Source organism: Bubalus kerabau, chromosome 1 (genome assembly GCF_029407905.1).
Source record: "Bubalus kerabau isolate K-KA32 ecotype Philippines breed swamp buffalo chromosome 1, PCC_UOA_SB_1v2, whole genome shotgun sequence".
NCBI lineage: Eukaryota > Metazoa > Chordata > Mammalia > Artiodactyla > Bovidae > Bubalus > Bubalus kerabau.
In genome coordinates, this window is record NC_073624.1 from 43,008,091 (window position 1) to 43,034,948 (window position 26,858).

The 26,858-nt window shown below is 34.5% G+C and overlaps 1 protein-coding gene across 2 annotated transcripts in view; it reads right to left on the bottom strand.

The window, feature by feature from the left end:
• The window catches only part of IPO8 (importin 8), a 66,568-nt gene that overhangs the window by 22,643 nt on the left and 17,067 nt on the right, over positions 1-26,858 (bottom strand). For both annotated transcript variants that reach the window (XM_055573101.1, XM_055573092.1), the window contains 15 exons: positions 25,260-25,349; positions 23,503-23,597; positions 22,981-23,065; positions 18,091-18,225; positions 17,124-17,223; positions 12,318-12,394; positions 11,915-12,031; positions 11,386-11,475; positions 9,821-9,986; positions 8,629-8,789; positions 8,049-8,174; positions 5,881-5,947; positions 3,013-3,138; positions 2,259-2,356; positions 736-831 (listed from right to left, as the gene is read on the bottom strand). In XM_055573101.1, the coding sequence (XP_055429076.1) occupies positions 736-831; positions 2,259-2,356; positions 3,013-3,138; positions 5,881-5,947; positions 8,049-8,174; positions 8,629-8,789; positions 9,821-9,986; positions 11,386-11,475; positions 11,915-12,031; positions 12,318-12,394; positions 17,124-17,223; positions 18,091-18,225; positions 22,981-23,065; positions 23,503-23,597; positions 25,260-25,349 (1,629 nt within the window). The remainder of the gene's footprint in view (positions 1-735; positions 832-2,258; positions 2,357-3,012; positions 3,139-5,880; positions 5,948-8,048; positions 8,175-8,628; positions 8,790-9,820; positions 9,987-11,385; positions 11,476-11,914; positions 12,032-12,317; positions 12,395-17,123; positions 17,224-18,090; positions 18,226-22,980; positions 23,066-23,502; positions 23,598-25,259; positions 25,350-26,858) is intronic.

The window sequence follows — 26,858 nt, forward strand, 5'->3', positions numbered from 1 at the left end:
CCTAGGGTTGAGGGTCATTTAGGTGAAATGAGAAATAACTACTAAAGGGCACAGAGTTTTTTCAGGGGTAGTGATGAAATATTCTGAAAACTGATGGTGATAATAGTTGTACAATTTGGTGACTATATTAAAAACCAGTGAAGCATAAACTCTAAATGACTGACTGGATGGTATATAAATTATATCTCAATAAAGCTGTTATACAAAAATACATGGAGTAAATATTACAGAATTGGAAAAAAAAACTCTACACTTATACTTGAACATTTTTCTCAGTAACTGAATATCATACCACAGTTGTATCAAAAACTGAATTAATCTTATTAAAAATACATATTTTTATATCAATAGAGAAAAACTTTTTCCTTTTTGCACCTTCATTTCCTTTTTGCACCTTCTGGTTGAAAAAGATATCTGGGAATATTTCAATAGCATACACAAAAACAAAGGAAAAAAGCAAATCTCTGGGAATCAAACTGAGCAGGATTTGTACATTTATCTCCTTCATGATTTACTTGTTAGTCTCTTAAGTTATTACATATTTTTCTGTGTATCTAGAATGCAAGGAACAATTTCCAAATTGCATGGGTATTTTTGTTATAAGATTTGTACCAGTAAATACAAACTATAGGCTATCTTTATAATTTTTCATCATAATATAAACAAAATGTCAAGCAGGCATTGTAAATTCAAAATTTTAAACATCAAGTAGGATGTTTTCCATACATATATTACCTGATCAATTCCCCTTCCTTTGCACTGAAGAATGATGACTTCAAGAAGTTTGGCTGCATGACATTCTGCATCTTCTCCTGCATCTCCACATAGTACCTGCGGTAATTAAAATTTCACTCAGCAGTGAACAGCACTGTAAAACTTTAATCAAGTTTACATAAAGTAAATATCACGTAAAAAACAGCCATTAGAATCATGGTGTTTGCATCATGAGTTTACCTTGCCAAACCAAAAAAAGGAAGTTCAAAATAAAGTCCATCTATCTTTTTTATCTACTCTAATTCCTTATATGAGTAATGATTCACTTTATTTAACTCTGGATTAAAAAGTAGGCTGTTAGCTGTCTAGACAAAAAAGCTTCCCTTTAAGTAAGGCACCAAAAACAATAAAATGATACAATGAAATTAAAAAAAAAAAAAAAACCTTCTTAAACAATGAAACAAACCCTGTATTTTTCGTATTTTTCTGTTCTTTTTGAATCCTGTCTATATTCACCCAGTTTTTCATAACGAAACCATAAATATAATATTACATACCATTTAATTTTCTCACATGGACTTTACAACTCGAAGTACTTTCTAAAGATATTAAACCATTTAGGACTAAACAGTATTACACAAGATGACTATAACAAAGCTTACCAGACTGTTCCCCTAATGACAATTCTGTATTTTCACTGAATGAACAATTATAGAAAGCACATGTTCATACTGAACTGAGACCTAAATTAGATAAACTGAGTATGAGTTCAGCACTCTTTAATAGAGCCTGGTACATATCTCTTCTACGAAGGAAAACAGGCTGTACACTAGCTATCTTACTAACAACTCCAAAGCCAAACTTAGGTTTCTGGCTATTTGAGCTTTCTGAAATCTGCCATCTCTATGTAATACAGTTTTATATTTATGAATATACACATATTCACCTAAAAGAGGAGGAAAGCATTAGTCATGAGTCACTCCTAGATATAACCAAGAGGGGGGGCATTTGTGACAAAGATAACATAGTAGACAATCATGCTTGTACATAAATACAACAGTAGTCATTATGTGGCTTACAAACTATCCTGTATTGAGTTAAATGATGCTATCTTTCCAAATATTCCAATTTTTTGTGTCTTGTTTATGTTCAAATTACCTATACCTAGTGTTTTCCAATATATACATTCAATTAAAAGAAAAATCATAATTGACAAAGTGTGATATTTTCCTAGCACTCTTCTTTAATCAAGTAGTAAGTCTATATTTTTGAAAGAAAAACTACATGGAAAATTATTTACCTAAGCATTGTGAAGTACACAGCTATAGAAGTAGCAAACATTAAGTATAACACACAATATGAAATTTTCAGAATATAATTCCAAACTCCATTTGAAAACACAAAATGACAAATATATGTTCATAAGAGCAATATACAACTAAATATATAAGAAATAAATTGAGAGAGTACCTGAAGTGAAATACAACACTAGTCAGTAAACATTAGTAAGACTCATTATGACAAATTGATTAGGACATGCTTACCTTTCTACACATTGTAAAAAGTATTTCTAAATGCTTTGGATTTAACAGTAAAGTATTTGTATCTATTGTCACATAATTATGCAGAAGAGGCATCATGTCTGGAAAAAAATTCAAACGCTCAATGAGATTTGAGCAACAGAAGCAGAAACCAATTATTACCACTGAAAGCACATTTCTATAGCACACACACATTACTATCTTCCCTTGCAACCACAAAATGCAAGAAACTAAAATGGTACACCTGCCCTATTTATTGATGAGGGAAATGTGGATCAGAAAGATTAAAATTCTCATCATTTACTGTAGTGATTGTTATGAATTTTCTTCTTTTTCCCCATACCACTCATTACCATCTGACACACTCTATTTGCTTATTTGTCTGTGTGTTTCCTAGCTTCTCCCACCCCATACTAGAATGGAGGTGTCAAAAGGGCAAGGGCTGTCTATTTTGTTCTCTGATGTACTGCTGAGCTTAGAACATTGCTTGGAATATAGCTGACATTCAGAAAATATTAATTAATATATGGATATATACTCTGACTGCAAAGTAATTTAGTAGGAAATATAGCCTTCCTACCATGACCTCTATTCCTAGGGCTAAAAAATAGTCCTACAATAGCACCACTCAACAGGAAAGGAAGAACAATTATTTTCTGATTAGTACTGGAATCATATGTCTTTATGTTAAGTGTCAGAGGAAATAATACCTATCTAGACACAGAACAGCAAAAATGTTACATGGTCAAAGTCATACCTGTAAAATATTCAAAACAATCCTGCTGAAAAACCTCATATAATATACCTAGAAGCTGCCACATTTGAGGAGAAATACCATGGCAAGTTAAACTGTAAGCCAGTGAAAGAATTTCTTCATAGAATTCTAGAAAGAAGAGAATCTCCAGTTAGAATCCTAGGAAATAGCAAAAATTAAACACAAAGACCACACAGAAGAGGATTTAGGCTATATACTCACACATATCTTATATCTAACATACTTTTGAACATCTGTTTCTCAGCTCCTATCTCTTGCTATCTCTATTAATATTTGCCATCTTCCATTTCTCACGAAGATCTGCCCCCTACTCAATAAGATATGGCAAAGATTTGCTTTTACTAAACTTACTTGTAATACTGAAAAGTTATATTTTTTGTGTTTTGTAATATAGAAAATAAAGTTTATATATAAAGCTATATTAGAAATGGATACAAGAAGGAACAATTATTGTATGTGTCTCATGCACAGGATTTTAAATTTACAAACAATTAATGTTCTTCAGAGAACTTAATTCATCTAGGTGAAAATATCGGTCTGCTGCATGTATTTTTTACAAACTATATACAGAATATATTTTGCCAATTTACAAAGCTTGTAAAATTAGTACAATATTTTTCAACTTACTTCAAGATAATTATACTTACTATTAAAAAAGTCCAAAGGGAATATTCTTGCATTTGTACATATACTTATTATTCTTACCCTCATTCAGAAGGAAATTATATCTAAACATACAATCAGAAAACACAAACCTCAACACAAAAATTTCAAAAATTTCCTACCATGTCACTGAAAAAAAAACTAACTTCAAAGTTTTGGGGTTTGTTTTTTTTTTCTTCTTCTTATTTAAGGGAACCAATATTTACCCTGGAAGCTTGAATAAAATTTTTTTCTGTAACATTATTCAAATTTTAATATATTTAAAAGCTAGCAATACAGATATTTGCCTTACCAAAAGCAAAATAAGATGGAAATTATAGATATTGGGAAATAATTTAGGAAAGACAATCACTTGAAATACAACCAATGGCCTGAATTAAAAATTTCTGAAAGTTCTGTTCAGGAAAGCAAATGCCTCTTCCTAACATGAAGCCTAAAAGAAAGAAAAGAGGCCCAGTATTTCCTTTCATGCTCTTGATGGCTACAGCCTGTGTACTTTACCAGGCCACTCGAGATGCTCAAGATGAGGACTATGAATCTGAGGGAGAAACTAAAAGGCACAAAGCTGTTCCAGTTTTTTTTGTGGAGGGTGGGAAGAATAAGGAGGATCACGGTCTGTGTTGGGAGTCTGGACTATGGTGGGCAGCAGTGTAGGACCCAGTGTTGAGCAAGGCAGCACAGGCCTTCTAAGCAGACCATTTTTATGGCAGAATCCTGGCTGACTCTGGCCAACTCCAGCCTTCCCACTGCTTTGGTGAGCTACCAATATCCTTCCATCAATTCCATTTATGTTTAAATTAACCAGAAGCTTTTTCATTTAGTCTCAGCCAAGACAACGGATTATTAGGGTAGGATGGTTGTACTAACTTTGACTTACTACATAAGATAGAGGAGTTAAATCAGTAATGGCTAAGCCTAGCTTTTAATAACACATGAAGTTCAAGAGTGAATTAGCAATAAAAACAGGCAAAAGAAGGAGGCAGAAGTGGAACAGTGGAAAAAGACTGGACCATGGACATAAACATGGTCAGACCGCTATGTAATGCACAGCACAGGGGATATAGTCAGTATTTTATAACTTTGTATATAGAATATTCTATAAAAATATCCAATTACTATGTTGTAAACCTCTAACTAATACAATATTATAAGTCAATACAATATCCACATGTTTGAAGTCCTTAAAAGAAATTTTTTAATGGAGAATTTTCAGTTGCATCTCTTCACAAAAAGGACATAAGTGAATACATTCTTTCTGATGTATCAGAATCTCTGAAGTTATGGCCCAGGAAGCCTCATTTTAACTAGATCCTCAGTGATTCTTATCCACATCAAAGTTAGAGAACTACTGCTTTATAGTGATGATTTCAAAAGTAAGGACTACTTCAGCAAAGTAGAGGATAATGCTCTAAAATGGGAGAAGAATGTATTAGAACACTTAGTAGAGATAAATATATTCATTTATATTTAATTTCACATTTTACATTTCTCTTTATGTATGTAAATGTATCACAGTAACATGTATATTGCATATAAATATATATTCAAGTATTATTCACATACATTAGAAGTACATGCTCAATATTTTACTAATGGTGTGAATGATAAAAGTTTGGAGATGGCTGCTCTAATGTGATAACCTGCTTTTGTTCCATCTTTCTATCTCTTACACTATACAGGCTACATTTCTCTCCTACCCACAAGACTTGCGGCTGGTATCTTCAAAATGCTTGGATACTATGAAAAGTTGCCTCTTCTACAAATCCCAACCAATCTATAACATCCAGTATTAACTACTGACTCTACTCAGAATTCAGGTACCATAACATAAACAGAATAACAATTAATGCACACTTCTGATAGAATATATGCCTATCATCTCACATTTTTCAATCCTAAAGTAACCTCACCTGAACCTCATCTTAGTTCTTTCTTTCTAAAAAAAATTTAAAATCTCTGTTCTTTAAAAACTCCCAACAACAAAAATTCTTAATTGGGTATGTTAAGCTTACCTCTAAATGAAAATCTAGAAATCTAATATTAGAAAGTATATCTAAAAATTGAACAGAAGACAAGCTTCTCTTTCTCAAAACTGTCTATCTTGTTGAATTTGAAGGGCTAAAATGCATTTTTCATCAAATTTTAAAATAGTCTCAATTTACCTTTTTATTCTATCTTTGAACTTACCAATTACATGTTTCTGTAAAACAAGATCAATGATCCGTAGACAGATATTCTCTAACTGCTGAGTAACCTAAAGACAAATTTTAAACATTTAGTTTAAAATTTATCATAACCCTTAATTTAATCTATAAATTTAATATTATCCCAATAAAAATACCAATAGGATTTTTTTTTCCAATAGTAGCTTTTTGAGAAGAGAAATTAAGAAGTTAATTCTAAACTCCATGTGAAAAATTAAACATCAAAGAATAACCAGGAAATTCTGAAAAGTTGGCTAATGATGGACATGTGAGTTAAAATCATAATAAAATTACAAGTTAAATTAATTCCTTATCTCATATTTTATACCAATATTTTAATTCCTAATATATCTAGGGCTTCAATGTGAAGACTTAAGCCATAAAAATACTAGCCATCTTTTTCCGATTTCTAATTTTACTCTTCATACATTAAGTATTTATACACATGTAAATACTTCTTTTAAAGAAATCTTACTTTCAAAGCTTGCTTTTAGTAAGTCAAAGTTCAAAATCATCAGAGGACCAAGATTCCAGTCCTTGTTTTGCCTCTAGTTACCTATGACCTTGGCAAAGCCATCTAGCTAAAGGCTTTAAGATTTTTCATCTATAGGTTAGGGAAGCTAGATTTGATTAGTGTATCTCAACTTAAACCCATTCCTCCTTTGATAATCACAATAAGGTCACATGCTCCTTTAACTTTATTTGAAATTCAAAATAAAAGTAATATCAAGAATTAAAAAATTAAAACAGAAAGATAAAATGGTGGTTTTTTGTTTTTTGTTTTTTTTTCCAAACTAATCCTGATGTTTATCCTACTACTGCCCATCCTCCAGACAAACATATTTGGGAAAACTTGACAAGACGATTTCTAAGTTCTCTTCAAATTTAAAATACAAGTTCTACATATATGGGGAAAGAATAATCCTTAAGTATATATGCAATTTAACTTGAAAATCTCACCATTACAGAGAGGCCCATATACTTTCAACAATACAATAATGAATATAAAAACAAAAATTCACATTAAGTCTTTTAGGCAAAGAAAGGCCTGCCCAGGAGAAGAAAATTGAACCATTTTTAAGAACCTGGTAAGCATCCATTAGTATGCGATAAACACAGGATAAGTCAATAGCCACAGGGTTTAACAATGCTATTTAAAGAACCAGCACCTGCTTCCTAAGTCCCACTGTATAAAACGAGAGCTGCCAACATTGCCAAACAAGTCAACTGTGCTGGCAGAAGTAATGAACACAAATCTAATTTAAGTAAAGGCTATATAATATATAATACTTGGGGAGGAGAGCAGCAGGTTTTAGGTAGGCAATAATTGATATATTATCAGGATATATCAATTGACTGCAACTCTAAATCTACAAATTCCCAACTCCGTGAACATGAGATACTACCTGAACCTTGTGCTATACTTTCGCAAAAGGGCACTACCATTACCGTGCTGGCAGGGGACATGGTGACATTCTGTCAGCTAATGGATAAGGGGATGACAGAGGATGAGATGGCTGATGGCATCACCAACTTGATGGACATGAGTTTGAGCAAGCTCCGGGAGTTGGTGATGGACAGGGAAGCCTGGCATGCCACAGTCCATGGGGTCGCAAAGAGTTGGACATGAATGAGCAACTGAACTGAACTGAACTGAACGGATATGAGAGTGCTTGACAAACATCTGCGCAAATTCTTAATCCAGTATTGTTCTGGAATTCAGCCTAGGGAAGATGATGTTTTAAGCTCTTCTTCCCTTCCATTCTCAGGTATTTGTTACATCAGTATTTTGTTCTATTATTTAAAATTTGCCTCTGTAACTGAATGGCAGTCTCTCTCTACCAGGAAGACCAGACTGTGGATTCCAAACAGTGGGGCTTATGTCCTATTAAATTTGGTTTTCCCCCAAGCCTACCCTGGCACATAGCAGATGTGATGAACTAAGTTTAGCAAAAGAGATATACTATATACTTTAAAATCACATGCAACATTTCCCTTCAATCATTTTAATACTTTGCTTTAAGATTTGAGGGTAATTTTTAAAATCCAGCAACATAAACAGCAATTTAAAGGTCAAGACTTTAAAATTCATGACCAATAATATAAATTTCAGTTACTATAATGACATCATAAAACACAAGGAAATCCTACCTCTTTGTGATCTTCTACAACTGTCAAGATAGTATCAATGGTATGTAAAATTCCCATAGCCATTACAGTCTTGTCTTCAACTTCTTCATATTCATCACTTTGAAGAACTTTGCCAAATATCTCAGCCTACAAAAATAGCAAACACATTCAACAATTAGTACTGCTACATTCACACTTCTCTATGAGAAGTGAGCAAAAGGACAGTGTCACATCTCCAAATGCCACCACTGCTCAAACTTTAAGATATGCAGTTTGCCAAGTGAATATTGATGATAGAAACTGTCATGTTTTAAATATAGCCACTTTGCCCTTATCTAGTCACTAAAGTGGAATACATATTAGCTATTATAATCAAACAGCAAATAATTAACTTCTGGTTGCCATTAAATAAATAAATCCAAAATCTAGGAAAACTGAAAACTATACATTGAAATTATTAACTGTCAGAATTATTAGAGCAAATATTTTTACATTAGTATTTCAGTTACATACAAACTAAACTTCAAATTTTGGAGTTTAATTTACTTAGATTATTCAAAGCCTTTATACCAAACTAACATAAAACTGTGCCCAGTCTTACCAAATGCTGAGTCATATCCACAGCAATTGAGGCTACCTCTTGGCTGTATTCACATATCATCTTCTGGATAACATTAGTAACATCATCATTTTCTGTCTCTCTAACAATGTGCAACAGCTCCTGCATAATAGGCCTTACATGTGGCTTCATATATTCCTTGGCTAATGCAATAAAAAACAAACTCAGTAAAAAATATTAGCGATTCACAAGTGAAAGTTACTTGGTCACAAGGTAAATAACACAGGGTAATAGGTTCCAGATACATATTTGCCTGATGGTAAGTAAGTTATAAAGTTGTACCAAAATAATGTTCACCAATGTATCCATTTTCCCACGAGCAACATATGGACAATCAGTCCTGCACAGTAAAGAACTCTCCTGCCCCAAATGCCAATAGCTCCCTTGAGAAATGTGAATCACATGTGTCCTCTGTCATCAGCATGACTTATCAAACATGAATATGCCAGCATGATACAAGTGTAAAAACCATTTACATAAAGACTATGCCCAACATTGATGATGCTCATTCACTCTTTCACCCCATCTCCAACCACCCTTCTCCCCACATGTGTTTATCTAATATTGCCTTCCATTGGAACAGTGTTGTGTAGGGATAAAGGCTAAGGTTCTTCATAATGCAGAATTTACTTTTAAAGGTTTATTTGAATTTTGAACAGAGCATTCTTCTAAACAAAGGAGATATGTGTTATCACTCACTAGAAATGCAACTTGCTACTTTCAGAACTGTGAGAATCACAGAATCCTAGACCTGAAAGGAATCTTGAAGCCATCTAGTCCAATCCCCCTAAATTTAAATATATGGCAATCTAAGCCTTGACAGATCACATATCTTGCCCAGGTCTAGACGGCAAGGAAGAAGCTCACTCAAAACTAGACTCCTGGGTCTCTTGATTCCCCATCTACCCTAATGTTTAACAATCAACTTGTTTCCTAATCTCAAATTTTTCTGGAAACCACGGTTAACAGACATTTCTAAAAGTGGCAAGAATAAACTCTTATAAAATTCTGAGGGGGCAGAAGCTCAAAAACCCAAACTCTGAACTTTAAGACAAGGAAGTAAACAAAACTATTTGAGAAGACCACATCAAAATAATTATTTAATTAAAAATATCCTCTAAAAAATGTATTTTTATTTTAAATTTTGTTAATTTAATAATAATTTTGGCTTTACCTTGTGTCTGGTTAGAAATTAATGACTGAAGAGCAAGGGCAGCTTCAACCTTGACGGGCATCTCCTTATCCTCAATCAGGCTCTTCTTTGCTAGATCAACTGCATTTCTTAGGTTGAGCTCATTATGAAATTTCAAAGAACTGAATGCATGAAGTACCCAACAGGACTATGTTATAAGGAAAAAGTTAGTAGGAAGCTATTAGGATTATGGTTTTATGTAATAATGAATATAAAAACTTCTAAGTAAAACATCATTAATCCTACCATGTACTATTTATTTATTTGTTTTTTGGAGGGAAACATATTAGTCTCAGTTGCTAACTTCACGATTCCATACGTCTTATAAGAAAGGCAATTTTATTACTTCTAAATTACCTTTATGCAATATCATTATTTATAAGATTAAACAGAGCCCAACTTAAGTGTCTCTAAAAAAAAATCCTGTCAATGCTTTAATAAATATTATGACTCACAACTTATTATTTATATGCAAAAGCACTACAAGCCAGTGTTGACATTCATTTACTGGTCTTCAAAGCAAATGAATAAATCACTTACACTAATCAGCTTAAGAAACTTGACTTTTTCAGTCACAGAAGATAAAAAAAAATTTAACCTTGTATAAATTATCAAACCTTAAACTATTAGACCACTAAATCATAGTATTTTTTTTAATCTCTATTGCATAAAATACAATTGACAGTAATTAATTTGAATGACTAACAACTTGTAAGAGACATACAATTAATAGTCTGTAAAAATAGTAGCCTACTTATAAAAATACTTGTGTACCCTCTATATTTCTAACCTACATTCACACAAATATTCTCTAGTGACTATTATTTCTTTTTAAATATTTTTATTTATTTATTTATTTGATTGCTCCAGGTCTCAGTTCCCTGATCAGGGATTGAACCCAGGCCCCCTGCACTGGGAGCACAGTCTTAACCACTGGACCACCAGGGAAGTCCCTGTCTTTTATTTATAAAATGCTTTGGTGTGTACAAGGCATTATTAACATATATTGGTTTTAGCAAGATATTTTGTTGTGTTGATATAGTTACAAAAATAAGCACTAGGCTGTTAAAAGTTCTATTTTTATTTCTCCATAAAATATATTGCTTCTATAAATAATATATACTTAGAATACAAATAAATTTACATGGATTATTATGTTCTCCATGTTATTAAAGTGTATCTAACTATTATACTGGAAATCATAATCAAGAGTTTAGCCAAAATATAACTTTCATGCTGTTTTGGACACTAAAAATTAATCAGCCTATGAATTTACATGGTACCACTGCTGCAGCATCAGCCCTCTCACAGTACGTCCTGCATATGCAGCAAGTGAGGCAAGGGGGGGCAGCTGGAGTTAAAATCTATACATCCCTTTATTTACTAATTTGCTCTTTATTCAGCTTTTATGACTATAAAAGACATTCTCACTGACTTCATTTTGTCCCAGTGTGGTAAAAGATAAATTTGTCCAAAAGTATTTAGTTCAATAATTAACTTACAAATGAAGATTTCGAGACACTATAATGAAATATGGAAAAACCTACTCTGGCTCGAAGGTATCCCAGGTTAGACAATAGTAATGGAAATACGTGATTCTGCAACAATAACTCCATTTGGTCCTTGAATAAACTCTTCTGTTAGGAAATAGAAATTGAGTTTAACTTATTAATGTCTTTTTCATATGTAAAAATCACTTCCTAATAAAGCATGTTTCTTATGATTTACACTTAATATACTTTTATTTAAATTTTGTAAAATTATTGACCTACATAATGCATGTTTTAAAATAAGAGAGAAATAGTCTTTAGATAGAAACCTGATATTAACTGATCTTTCTAGAAACAACACTAAAGTTATTTTGTATCATCTTTTTTACATAGCAACAGTTTCATACTGAAAAAGTGAATAAAAAGTCATTTTAAATTAAAAAAATTAAAATGACAGAAAGAAAAATATTTACAGTCAACTCAATTATGCAGAGTCAGAAGTTTTAAATTATCCATAATTCTCATATTATCTCATTTGCCTATGCTTCACAGTGTTATTAAGTAAATTAAATTTGAGTAGCTTAACCTTCAGTAAAATATCAGCTAGGGAACCAATCACATGCAGGGCTCCATCTTTCTTCCTAGGATCAAAGTTCGGGTCTGTTAGGATTTGATAACAGAATGCCATCATTTTTGGCAACACCTAAAGAAATAGAAGAATCCACTTTAGTCTACATGAGCTTTCACTGCTTTACTATCATATTAAAAATGATGTACAAATTTTCAAAAATAAAGACATTTTATTGTGTTCTATCAAGCAATTACAATTAAGAAAAAATATTCCTTTTCCCTTATGAGGACACAAAAATTTTTTTAAGTTACAGATTATAACTACTAACATAATTTTTCAATTACAAGGGCATTCATTAGAATGTCAAATCAACACAGGTCACTTTTCAGTTTTGTATTTAAAAAGAATAACTACATACCTCTTTTCTTTTCTTTGCAGCAGTATATAAGAGAGTCTGGGCTGCTGTGGTAGGAGACGCATAATCTTCGAAAATATCTAAGATTTTAGATTTTAAAAGTTTAAACCATGTTAGCAAAAATACAACTACTTATTATAGTTTAAACCTGACTGACCACTATTCCAAAACCAAGAAATAAAACAGTCCATATATAACACTGGTTATAAGCTAAGAACATATCATGACTGCTCTCATACACAACAATATTTATCAAACTCTATAGGCTGTCCTTTTAAATAATCATATTAAAACAAACAATACAGTTCCACTGAGGATAGGACAAATGCTTTACCTCTATCAGAAAACAATAAAAATTTATTTACTGCTTACTGTGTGCCAGGCTCTGTTCTAAGCTCTGGGAATACAAATATCAAAAAAAGGTTCCCATGTTGCTTACACAGTAAGAGAAGAAACAAACTGATTACATACAAACGCACACAAGACAGTACAGCTGAAAGCACCGCATCTCAGAGAAGTTAAGTAATTTGTCCACAATTACACAGTAAGCGACTAGGCCAGTATTTACAGCCAGACTGTCTTAACATCAAGGCCTGAGCTCTTCAGTCTGTTTTTTTAAAAATATTTATTTATTTCTCTGGCTGTGCTGGGTCTCAGTTGTGGCATGTGGGATTATTGATCTTTGTTGGGGCATGTGGGATCTTCTAATTATGGCATGTAGGATCCAGTTTTCTGACCAGGGATCAAAACCAGGCACCCTGCATTAGGAGCATGGAGTCTTAGCCACTGGACTGGCAGATAAGTCCCTCTCCTTCAGTTTTTACCAAATCTAAAAACACCATTATTAATATCAGTCAATATACTTAGAAGTATTTTGTTCATATAAATAACTGTACATGACAAAAATATAAAAAGGAAACTAGTAATTGTTTTCCCCAATAGCTTTCTAAAAGTAAAATACACACACTAGCCACTGCGTTCTAGTCCACAGAAGCAAACTATTAAGGAAAAAAAGACACTGAACCTAGTCTTGAGTTATCCATATTCTCCTTTAATCAATAAAATGTAACACACAGAACTCTTAACTATTATATTTTCCAAAACCTGAGGTACTTTCTTATTTAATATGAAGAGTAAGTAAAATAACAGTAGTTTTCTGAAAGCTAAACAAATACACTGCACTTATAAAAGTTCACAGGTATAGAAAAGCCAAACACTAAAAAGAATGCCTTAAATAAGACAGAAGAAAGATTGGCAAATAATTCTGTGCTATTTAAAGCACTGTGCATGTGCCGAGTCACTTCAGTCGTGTCCGACTGTGCAGTGCTATGGACTGAAGCCCACCAGGCTCCTCTGTCCAAGGGATTCACCAGGCAAGAATACTGGAGTGGGCTGCCATGCCCTCCTTCAGAGGATCAAGTGGCACAGGGATCGAAGCAACATCTCTTAAGTCTCCTGCATTAGCAAGTAGGTTCTTTACCACTAGTGCCACCCGGGAAGCCCATTAAAGCATTAGGAAGGGGAATTAATAAATCTTGCATTATGTATCATGATTTGAAAAGGAAATGATAGAATGGAAGGATAAACCAGTGGTAAATACTTTTCTCATACTTTTGCTTTTCCTGTACTTTGTCTCCAAGGGAAAGAGGCACTTCCTCACTTACCAAATCAAATAATACTAAACATAAAGCATTGTGAAAACAACATGGACCAATAATCTGGCATCTATTCTAGTAGGTTTAATTCAGGTAACCAGAAACACATGTCCCAAGAAGAGGAAAGCACTGTGGTCACAGCCCCTTCAGCATGCCTTAGGTAATGCTAATCTTAACATTATTTATTTGAACATTTCACTGAATGCAGACTAGTGCCAAGAACTTGCAAAGTAGTGTAGAGCTCTAGAACAGATGGAGAATGCAAAATAAAGCAAGATAGACCACCAGATGGTCAATACTGAAATCACACTGGCTGATTCTTTGCAACCAAAGATGGAGAAGCTCTATACAGTCAGCAGAAACAAGACTGGGAGCTGTCTGTGGCTCAGATCATGAACTCCTTATTGCCAAATTCAGATTTAAATTGAAGAAAATAGATAAAACTACTAGACCATTCAGGTATGACCTAAATCAAATCCTTACAATTATACAGTGGAACTGACAAATAGATTCAAGGGATTAGATCTGATAGACAGAGTGCCTGAAGAATTACGGACAGAGGTTTGTGACATTTTACAGGAGGCAGTGATCAAGAACATCCTCAAGAAAAAGAAATGCAAAAGACAAAATAGTTGTCTGAGGAGGCCTTACAAATAGCTGTGAAAAGAAGAAAGCTAAAGGCAAAAGAGAAAAGGAAAGATACATCCATTTGAATGCAGAGTTTCAAAGAACAGCAAGGAGAGATAAGAAAGCCCTCCTCAGTAATCAATGCAAAGAAATGGAGGAAAACAATAGAATGGGAAAGACTAGAGATCTCTTTAAGAAAAACAGAGATACCAGGGGAACATTTCATGCCAAGACAGGCACAATAAAGGACAGAAATGGTAAGGACCTAACAGAAGCAGAAGGTATTAAGAAGAGGTGGCAAGAAACACAGAAAAACTATACAAAAAAGATCTTTATGACCCAGATCATTATGATGGTGTGATCACTCACCTAGAGCCAGACATCCTGGAATATGAAATCAAATGGGCCTTAGGAAGCATCACTACAAAGCGAGTGGAGGTAATGGAATTCCAGTTGAGCTATTTCAAATACTAAAAGATGATGCTAAGAAAGTGCTGCACTCAATATGTCAGCAAATCTGGAAAGCTCAGCAGTGACCACAGGACTGGAAAAGGTCAATTTTCATTTCAATCCCAAAGAAAGGCAATGTCAAAGAATGTTCAAACTACTGCACAATTGCACTCATTCACATGCTAGCAAACTAATGCTCAAAATTCTCCAAGTGAGGCTTCAGCAAGCAGTACGTGAACCAAGAACTTCCAGATGTTCAAGCTGGTTTTAGAAAAGGCAGAGGAACCAGAGATCAAATTGCCAACATCCATTGGATCACCTTAAAAGCAAGAGAGTTCCAGAAAAACATCTACTTCTGCTTTATTGATTATACCAAAACCTTTGCCTGTGTAGATCACAACAAACTGGAAAATTCTTCAAGAGATGGGAATACCAGACCACCTTACCTGCCTCCTGAGAAATATGTATGCAGGTAGAAGCAACAGTTAGAACCAGACATGGAGCAACAGACTGGTTCCAAATTGGGAAGGGAGTACATCAAGACTATATATTGTCAGCCTGGTTATTTAACTTATATTCAGAGTACATCATGCAAAATGCCAGGCTGGATGAAGCACAAGCTGGAATCAAGACTGCCAGGAGAAATATCAATAACCTCCAATACACAGATGACACCACCCTTATGGCAGAAAGGGAAGAAAAACTAGAGCCTCTTGATGAAAGTGAAGGAAAAGAGTGAAAAAGCTGGCTTAAAACTCAGCATTCAGAAAATAAGATCATGGCATCCAGCCCCATCACTTCATGGCAAATAGAGTGGGGAAACAACGGAAACAGCACCAAACTTTATTTTCTTGGACTCCAAGATCACTGCAGATAGTGACTGCAGCCATGAAATTAAAAGGCGCTTGCTCCTTGGAAGAAATGTTATGACGAATCTAGACAGCATATCAAAAAGCAGAGACATTACTTTGCCAACAAAGGTCTGTCTAGTCAAAGCCATGGTTTTTCCAGTAGTCATGTAAGGATGTGAGAGTTGGACCATAAGAAAGCTGGGCACTGAAGAATTGATGCTTTTGAACTGTGGTGTTGGAGAAGACTCTTGAGAGTCCCTTGGACTGCAAGGAGATCAAACCAGTCAATCCTAGAGGAAGTCAGTCCTGAGTATTCATTGGAAGGAGTGATGCTGAAGCTGAAATTGCAATATTTTGGCCACCTGATGCAAAGAACTAACTCTGGAAAAGACCCTGATTCTAAGAAAGATTGAACGCAGGATGAGAAGGGGATGACAGAGGATGAGATGGTTGGATGGCATCACCAACTTGATGGACATGAGTTTGGGTAAACTCTGGGAGTCGGTGATGGACAGGGAGGCCTGGTGTGCTGCAATTCATGGGGTCACAAAGAGTCGGACATGACTGAGCAGCTGAACTGGACTGAACTGAAGACAGTCCCTGCCCCCAGATAGCTTCTTCACTGTGGGAGAAACAGCGGTACACAAGTAACACCTTCCTATACTAACTGTCTGAGTATGCATGAAGTGATTAATTCATACTGGGAATAAAGGGGAATGAATTTGGGCAACCTACAGAGTTCGGCAGCTTCCAGGAAGATGCAAGGCTAAAAGAATCCACAGAGAACAGGTCCACACACTGGTGTCAACATAAGTATTTCATTCCCCTGAGGAATATTCAGTCCCTAGGATAAGGACACAAACTATATTGGAGCATTCCTAAAATATGCAGAAACGCAAGTGATCTCCCAGACCAAGAACAAACCCAAATGTGTAGCCCAAAAGGCATAGAAAGGAATGGACTCTGCAGATCAGCATCAGAATAGAAAGAGTTGTATAGAGATGATACTGCTTCAGCATCCTTGAGAGGGTTAGATAAATAAAGTAGCTTCTCATCTCAAGACCACTGGCTCAGCAGAACATCAAACTTTCATGAGTTTTGGAGTTTATCATGCAAAGCAGAACTCTGGGAATTTCACAAAGTAATAAATCTACTTAAAAGTATAAATTTAGTTATATTACTTCATATAACCAGGAACTGATGAAGAATAAAATCATCTCAATTACCGAATTTCATCCTTATATACTCATATGGATCTTCCTGCCACAGTTCTTCATCCTCATCTTTATAGCACATAACAGAAAAAATCACATCTTCAGAGATATTCTAAGAGAAAAAAACAAACCAATAAATGGATATAGAGTATTCATATTTGGGGAATATCAATAATGAAAGGCTTTAGGAAGTCAGTTTTCCAAACTGTCATATTAATGTTTCTAACAGATCTTTAAGATCTATAATAAGATAACACTAAACAAAAGCTATCCTAGACTCCAAAGATAAAAGAATTTGCTTTACTTTTCAGCTACCGTCTTAGAGATTACAGAATTAAAGAATGCATACTTTGAGAAGAAAAAATTTAGTTCCTAAATTCTTCAAATTATCCAGTTATCTGTATGTAAATATTACTTTATCAGTGGTCTATAACTTTTCATTGATTTGTTCCTTATCAATGCTGAATTAATCAATGCTTAACAATGCTGAATTCTACCTTTAAGTAAAATTGATACAAACGGAAAACTTTAGCTTTTGCTGTAGAATTTAACAACCTAAAAAAAGAAATAAAAACCTACAAAAGAAAATGGTCATGTATCAGGCTGCATTTCCTACAAAAGAACACTACCTTAACTACAGCCCTGGTGACTGTTTTCAAAACGCTATTATACAAAATACCTCATTTGATCCTAGCAACTTGCAGGTAAGGAGGGTAGAAAAATACTATCTGACGTATCAGAGGAAAAACAGAGGCTAAATGAGATTCCAACCAAGATCAATTCATTTAACTTGAAGGCCTCATTCTTCTCAAATATTTAAACTTCTAAACTCTTTATATGAAACATAAGATACTCTTCTGAAATTATTAATGAAAACAAAAATATGTTAAATATAAAATATTGGATTAGTTAACACTGACCTCGTCTAGAAAATTTTTAACCAGAGGATAATTGCGGAGAGCTGCTCACTGCCACTAACCTGTATGTGCGGCTTCATCTGCTTCCAGGTCACAGAATGAACAATTCCTTGGTTGAGATAGTTGAAAGCCTGCTGAAGAACACGGGGAGCTACATACTCTTTCTGCCTATACTGGTCTAAAATTTTTAGTAGTACCTACAGGAAAATAGGAAGAGAAAACATAGGAAAACAAACAATTTTAAAGTTAACAGGAGGGGCATTTTAGGCATGACATAAAATCAAGTCAGAGGTTACAGAGATTAAAAAAAAATAACAGATTTTTAGAGAAATAAATATTTTGTGAGAAAGCACATGAGCTTAGATAGGTCCTTGTTATACTGAACTGAAAGGTATCTCACTGTGATTTTCTGCCATTTACCCTACTTCTAACCTGTGGAAGTATTCAAAATAAGTCTATATTCTATTCCACATACTAGCTCTTCAAATAAATTAAAACTACTGTAAAATAATAGACTTGACTAAATGAACACTGAAAACACTATATCCATATAGTGAGGGACACCATAAACAGATTTTTAATATTTGATAAAGGTGCATTTCAACTGGAAGAGAAACAAGGTCATTCAAAAGAAAACAGTACTGGGATAGTTGACTAGGTAGCTCCTAAAAAATTAATGTAGTTCCCTAACTAAACTTCACATCAAAATAAAATCCAGATGGGGAAAATATTTCAACAGCTACAAAAAAATGAAACCATACAATAACTAAAAGAGTGTGGAAATTTTTATTTTATAATCTCAGACCATGGAAAGTCTTTGCAGAAATAACACAAAACTGAGTTTTTAAATTTTTTTTTTTTTTAAAAAGACTGTTTCTAAGGAAGGAACCATGCCCAAAGCCACTGCGATGACCCATGTCGGAGGCTGCACTACCACACAGCCGAAGTATCCGGTTCCTGATCTCCAGAGTCCTTCACTACAGCAAGCTTATCTCTGAACTGCTGCATAAATTTAAAAGTGTCCTTTTAAAACACGTACAAAATTTATAAATTCAGAACATGAATTCAGTTCAAGTCACATAAAATTCAGGTTTATAAAATTTGTCAGAAGTACTATCACCAAGAAACTCTTTCTGGAATTCAGACTAAAAAGGGACGCTATTGAACACAGTTCTCCCTAATACGGCTGTGGTTTATGCGAAGTGCAGGTAGCAGATGAGGCACAACTAACAAAAGGAACAGCTTTTGATTTAAAAAAAAACATTAAAAAATATGAGGAAATATATACCTTAAATAACCAAGGTTCAGTTTATGGCATGGATGCAGTTCAGTTTAGCTGCTCAGTCATGAGCGCCATTTTGTGAAGGGCTTCCACAGCATGGATGCAACAGCATGGAATTTAAATGTGTGTGTATTTACACATGTTTATGTGACGCTGAAAACCTCTAATGAACACACTATAAGAAGGATTCAATTTTAGGATGCTTACTGGGGCTTTAATAGCAGTGGAAAGAGCAGAGAGAGAGCTGACCAGCTCCTTGATTACCCTGGTATCAACAACGAAGTATATATTTCAGTTCAGTTCAATCGCTCAGTCATGTCTGACTCCTTGCGACCCCATGGACTCCAGCACGCCAGGCTTCCCTGTCCATCACCAACTCCCTGAGCATGCTCAAACTCATGTCCATCGAGTTGGTGATGCCATCCAACCATCTCATCCTCTGTCGTCGCCCTTCTTCTCCTACCTTTAATCTTTCCCAGCACCAGGGTCTTTTCGAAGAAGTCAGTTCTTCCCATCTGGTGGCCAAAATATTGGGGTTTCAGCTTCAACATCAATCCTTCCAATGAATATTCAGGACTGATTTCCTTTAGGATTGACTGGTTAGATCTCCTTGCAGTCCAAGGGACTCTCAAGAGTCTTCTCCAACACCACAGTTCAAAAGCATCAGTTCTTCCGCCCTCAGCTTTCTTATGGTCCAACTCTCACATCCTTATGTGACTAATGGAAAAACCATAGCTTTAAGTAGATGGACCATTGTTGGCAAAGTAATGTCTCTGCTTTGTGATATGCTGTCTAGGTTCATCACAGCTTTCCTTCCAAGGAGCAAGTGTCTTTTAATTTCATGGTTGCATTCACCATCTGCAGTGATTTTGGAGCCCAAGAAAATAAAGTCTGGTGCTATTTCCATTTTTCCCCACTCTATTTGCCATGAAGTGATGGGACAGGATGCCATGATCTTCATTTTTTGACCTTTGAGTTTTAAACCAGCTTTTTCACTCTCTCCTTCACTTTCATCAACAGGCTCTTTAGTTCTTCTTAACTTTCTGCCATAAGGGTGTCATCTGTGTATCTGAGGTTATTGATATTTCTCCCAGCAATCTTGTTTCCAGCTTGTGTTTCATCCTGCCCAGCATTTCACATGATGTACTCTACATATAAGTTAAATAAGCGGTTGACAATTATATAGCCTTGACATACTCCTTTCCCAACTGGGAACCAGTCCATTGTTCCATGTCTGGTTCTAACTGTTGCTTCTTTACCTGCATACAGGTTTCTCAGGGAGCAGGTAAGGTGGTCTGGTATTCCGATCTCTTGAAGAGTTTTCCAGTTTGTTGTGATCCACACAGTCAAAGACTTTGGTATAGTCAATAAAGCAGATGTTTTTCTGGAACTCTCTTGCTTTTAAGATGATCCAACAGATGTTGGCAATTTCTCTCTGGTTCCTCTGTCTTTTCTAAATCCAGTTTGAACATCTGAAGTTCTCGGTTCACGTACTGCTGAAGCCTCACTTGGAGAATTTTGAGCATTACTTTGCTAGCATGCAAAATGAGTGCAGTTGTCCAGTAGTTTGAATACTCTTTGGCACTGCCTTACTTTGGGATTGGAATGAAAACTGACCTGTTCCTGTCCTGTGGCCACTGCTGTGTTTTCCAAATTTGCTGACATATTGAGTGCAGCACTTTAACAGCATTATCTTTTAGGATTTGACATACAAACTGTCTAATGGAATACAAACTGCCCTTAAGGGCAGAAAGCAAAGAGGAACTAAAGAGCCTCTTGAGGAGGGTGAAGGAGGAAAGTGAAAAATCTGGCTTAAAACTCAAAATTCAAAAAACTAAGATCATGATATCCAGTCCCATCACTTCATGACACAGATGGGGAAACAATGAAAACAGTGACAGACTGTATTTTCTTGGGCTCCAAAATCACTGCAGATGGTGACTGCAGATGTGAAATTAAAAGACGCTTGCTCCTTGGAAGGAATTCCCAGGTGGCTCAAGTGGTGAAGAACCCGCTTGCCAATGCATGAGACATAAAAGATGCGGGTTCAATCCCTGGATTGGGAAGATCACCTGGAGCAGGGCATGGCAACTCACTCCAGTTTTCTTGCCTGGAAAATCCCTTGGACAGAGGAGCCTGGTGGGTTATGGCCCATAGGGTCACAAAGAGTCAGACATGACTGAAGCAACTTAGCATGCATGCACACTCCTTGGAAGAAAAGCTATGACAAACCTAGACATCATATTGAAAAGCAGAGACATTGCTTTGCCAACAATGGTCCCATCTAGTCAAAGCTATGGTTTTTCCAGTAGTCATATAAGGATGTGAGAGTTGGACCATAAAGAAAGCTGAGCACTGAAGAACTGATGCTTTTAAACTATGTTGTCAGAGAAGACTCTAGAGAGTCCCTTGGACAGCAAGAAGATCAAACCAGTCAATCCTAGAGGAAATCAGTCCTGAATATTCATTGGAAGGACTGATGTTGAAGCTGAAACTCCAATACTTTGGCCACCTGATGCGAAGAACTGACTCAATGGAAAAGACCCTGATGCTGGGAAAGATTGAAGGCAGGAGGAGAAGAGGATGATAGAGGATGAGATGGTTGGATGGCATCACTGACTCAATGGACATGGAGTTTGAACAAGCTCCAAGAGTTAGTGATAGACAGGGAGGCCTGGCATGCTCCAGACCGTGGGGTCACAAAGAGTTGAACACAACTGAGGTACTGAACTAAACTTAATGGGCCAATAAAATAATTTGTGAGAAAATTATAGCCATAGCTTTCCTGAAACATTGCAAGGTAATTTTTAGAAATGATAATCCATAAAAGGAATTACTCCATATAAGATGTCAGGTTTTAAGTATTTAACTTTCTATCACTGTCAATAAAGAAGACTAATATGCAGAGATTGATAAAAATCTAGAAACCCTTTCTTTATCATTAAAGCCTTTTACTATGTCTGATTAATCTTTGTTTCCTTAATACAGCCCTGATATAGCCAATGCTCAATCATTATTAAATTTCATGTGTTGAAATAGAAACAAAAATTTCATAATTCAAATGGCAATACAGATAATCCAGTCTTCATGTCCATCTATCCTTTGTAGTTTGTAAACATTAAAATCAACTTGGAGTATTTCTTAAGAGTTCCTAATTTTCACTGTATAGAAAAGTTCCCAAACTTCCACAAAAATGTGTAAGCTCTCAGCTGAATGTCAACTTCTGAGTTCAACTCCTCTTGAAATAGATCAATTCCTATTACCTAAATCTTCCGATATAAAAACTTAAAACAAAGATGTGCAGGCTTCAAGAAATAGCAGGTAAGAAACTGATATGAGGTCAGAAAGTTAACTGAAGAAAATGATCTAATACTGGTGACTGCTGTACAAGTACCAATCAACATACTTGAAAGGGCTGAGTCCAGCATCAAGGAGGGGAATTCTTTTTTTTGTTTGTTTGTTTGGGAGGGGAATTCTTGCAGTAGCTACCCTAGTACATTTGCTTCTACAACTGACTGCATTGCATTAGATTCCCAGATCTGCCATTTCATCCTTAAAAATAGGTAATGTATTAATTAATATTTTATAATCTACTTTTAAATGATAGAAGTGACTTTAACTACTTTCAGTAGTAACCATCCTTTTATTTTAAAAATGTTAAGTTTATTACCTGTTGAATTCCCACTGCATAAGTTTTCAAAAAGAATTCAGAAAATTCAAAGTATTCTTTTGTAACATTTCCTGGGCTTCCATATCTTAAAACACAAAGAGAAAATGTTTAAATATTGAGAATTTTGTAAACAAAACATGCTCATTAGTTTAAATACATTTTGATAGATACATTCTATTGGGGCAGAAAACTAACACTTTCCCTTTTATTCACAAGCCCCAAAATGAAATTATGACAAGCAGCACTTAGACTGCAGGCCATACTTAAAATTTCAGACAGAAATATCATCTCTCCATCCTTTTTTACAGAAACTAGAAAGACCCAGCGAAGACTGTTCACCTCATTATGATCTCAAAGCCAAGGATCACAGTGAAGCCTGCTTTAAAACAAGCACAGGATAACTTTTTGCCCTCTAAAGAAAAATGATCAAATACCATACAGCATCAAGGGGACCTATTCAATTTTATTATATCCAATACTGAGATACTAACCACAGATGGTAAATCTAATAACCAGAATTACCGTTCAAAGAGACGAGCTACAATGTGTAGTGCCCACTTCTTGCATTTCCACCAGACTAGTTCTGGTCTATCATCTTCATCAATCTGCAGAGTCTCCTAGGAGGACAAAACACCCAGATAAAATTCCTACAATGAAAGGGTTTGTGTGACTAACAAAGGCAGAATAAATGTTGATATGAATTAAGCAATATTAAATATGAATTCAGATTGCCATACAAATGCAAGTTCTTACTTTACAGATTGCTAGGTAGGAATTAAACAAGCAAAACTGCAACTAACTAGTGCTACTGTTCACATTTATCTCCTATCTTTAAAAGGCCCAAATAAGTAGAAAACAAAATACAAAGCATCATATCCCTCAAGGAAACTCTCTGGGATACCAAAAAGTTCTATATTTTGATCTGGGAGACAGTAACACAAGTGTCAGTCTGTCAAAATTCACTGAACTGTTCATTAATTTCTGTGCATTCATGTGTATAAACTAAACCTCAACATAATTCGTCACAAGATATAGACAAAGGAAGGAATATTGAGACATCTGGAGACAACATCGGGAGACAAACTCAAAATTTAAAATATTTTATAATTTTTATAATTTTATATTTTAATATAATTAATATATTTAATTTTATATATAATTTTTAAATTTTAATGTATTTTAAGTTAGTTAATCTGATTAGTTGAGTTAATTTGATAGATGAAATATAGTATCACATCTATTGCAGATAAAAATAAGACACCATCTTTCACCTATCAAACTGGCAAACAGAATTTAACAAAACAGTATCAGTCACTGCTTATTAAAGTGTAAGCCAAACACTGTTTCTGGAAAGCTGTTTTCAAGATCTGTCAAAGTAGAAAATTATAGCCATTACTTTCTACTAACTTTTAATAGAATATAATCTATAAAAATACTGAATCACTATGCCAAACACCTGAAACTAATATAAGATTGTGAATCAACTCTACTTCTATTAATTAATTTACTAATTAGCTAAAGATCTGTCAAAGCCTTAACACAGCAAGGAGGTTATCCAAACAAAATAATCATGTATGTGCATAGAAATCTAACTACATCCTTATAGTTAAACCTATAACAAGCTAAATATCTAGCAAATGAAGCATTAAGCAAAAATGTACCATACAAAAAAATTCAAAATTGTACAAAATATTTCTAAGAAATTTTAAGTGAAAATTAATATCAAAACAGTACCCACTCCAGTATTCTTGCCTGGGAAATCCCATGGACAGAGAAGCCTGGTGGACTACAGTCCATGGGTCACAAGAGTCAGACATGACTGAGCACACACGCATGCTCACAACTATCTGTATACACCATTCTTACAAATATAATAAAATGTAATTGTTCTTCCTGACAGATTTCATTAATGCTTCTTTCTTTGTATACCCTTTTTAATCACTTTTTAATAAGATTTTGTCAGTACAGCCTTTTTAATCACTTCTTCCTATAAAGATTTTATAGTATTTTCTGTAGGAAAAAATATGTTGTATATGAATATAGAGAAAAAAAGAGAATGATTATCAAGTTTTAAAAATGGCTATTTTTAGTAGGATTAAACAGTTATTTTATTAATTTTGTTTATCCGAATTTTCTATAGCTGAGCATGTATCATAAATTGTTTTTATTACAGTATTTTTTTTTCCCCAAATAGCAGGCTGGGATAATAATCAGTCTACCACAAATAACCCAAATCCAACTTTTCCCAATTCTTCTTAGAAACAGCAGCCCTTTCTTACAGGAGGAACAGTCCTGTCAATAATAGTTCGGAAGATCTCCATCCACGCTGTCATGGTTTGGTTATTCACCAGTTGAAGAGGCAATGCATACTGAAAAGAAAGGAAACAATATCAGACAATAATTCCTCCCCTCTAAAAAATCTGCAACTTATCTATATAGAAAGGTTGAAATACATGAAATGGCTAACACTTGGACCATGAAAATAGTAATTTCAGATGATTCAATCTAAAATTTAACTTAAAACAGCTCTATAAGCATATGTGTATAAGTTAAATTTTTAAAATCTAGAAAATATACATGCTATAAATTATTTCTCTGAGCTCCTCCTTTTTTTTCAGCCATGCTGTGCATCATCCAGGCTTTTAGTTCCCCAACTAGGGGTCAAACCCATGCCCCCTGCATTGGGAGCATGGAGTGTTAACCACTGGACCTCCAACGAAGTCCCTGGTACATTTTTAAGTAAAAAATAATAAAAATAATACAGAAAGAGGTCATTTATTCAGCATGAGACTCTAGATAAGTGATTTTTTACCATTTACCACTTTGGGTGTCAAACTTCATCTTTCCAGCTTTATTGAGATAGAATTGATATATAACACTATGTAAGTTTAAGGTACACAACATGATCATTTGATACACATATATATTTTTAAATTACTTTTACAACAACGTTAGTCAATACTTCCATTACCTCATATCATTATCTTTTTATTTTTGAAATGTAGTTCATTTAAAATATTATATTATTTTCAGGTATATAAGCAACTTCACAATTTAATAGACATATTCCATTTAAAGTTATTACAAAATAATGGCTATATTTCGCTGTACAATACATCCTTGTTACTCATTTATTTAATACACAGTAGTTAATATCTCTTAATCTCATATGCATCTTGACCCTCCCCACTTCCCTCTCCTGTTAACCACTAGTTTATTCTCTGTATCTATGTATCCATTTCTGTTTTGTTACAAACACTTGTTTATTTTTTAGATTCCACATATACGTGATAACAGTATTTGTCTTTCTTTGCCTGACATTTCTCTAAGTGTAAAACACTCTAGGTCCATCCACATTGCTGCAAATGGCAGAATTTCATTCTTTTTTATGGCTGATTAATATTCCATTGTATGTATATGCATGTACATAAACATACAACATCTTCATTCATTAATTTATTGATGGACACTTATGTTGCTTCCATAATATGGCTATTGTGAATAATACTGTTACGAACACTGGGGTGTATATATCTTTTGAATTAGTGTTTTCATTTTTTCCAGATATATACCTAGCAGTAGAATTGCTGATCATATGGCAGTCCTATTTTTTGTTCTTTGAGGAAATGCCATATAGTTTTTCATAATGGCTGCACCAATTTACATTCCCACTAAAGTGTATGAAGATTCTCCTTTCTCCACATCCTTGTCAACATTTGTTATTTGAAGATTTTTTCATAATAGGTATTCTGAAATGAGGTGGTATCTCATTATGGCTTTGATTTACATTTCTCTGGTGATAAGAAGTGTTGAGCATCTCTTCAAGTGCTTGTTGGCTATCTATATTTCTTGTTTGGATAAATGTCTATTCAAGTCTT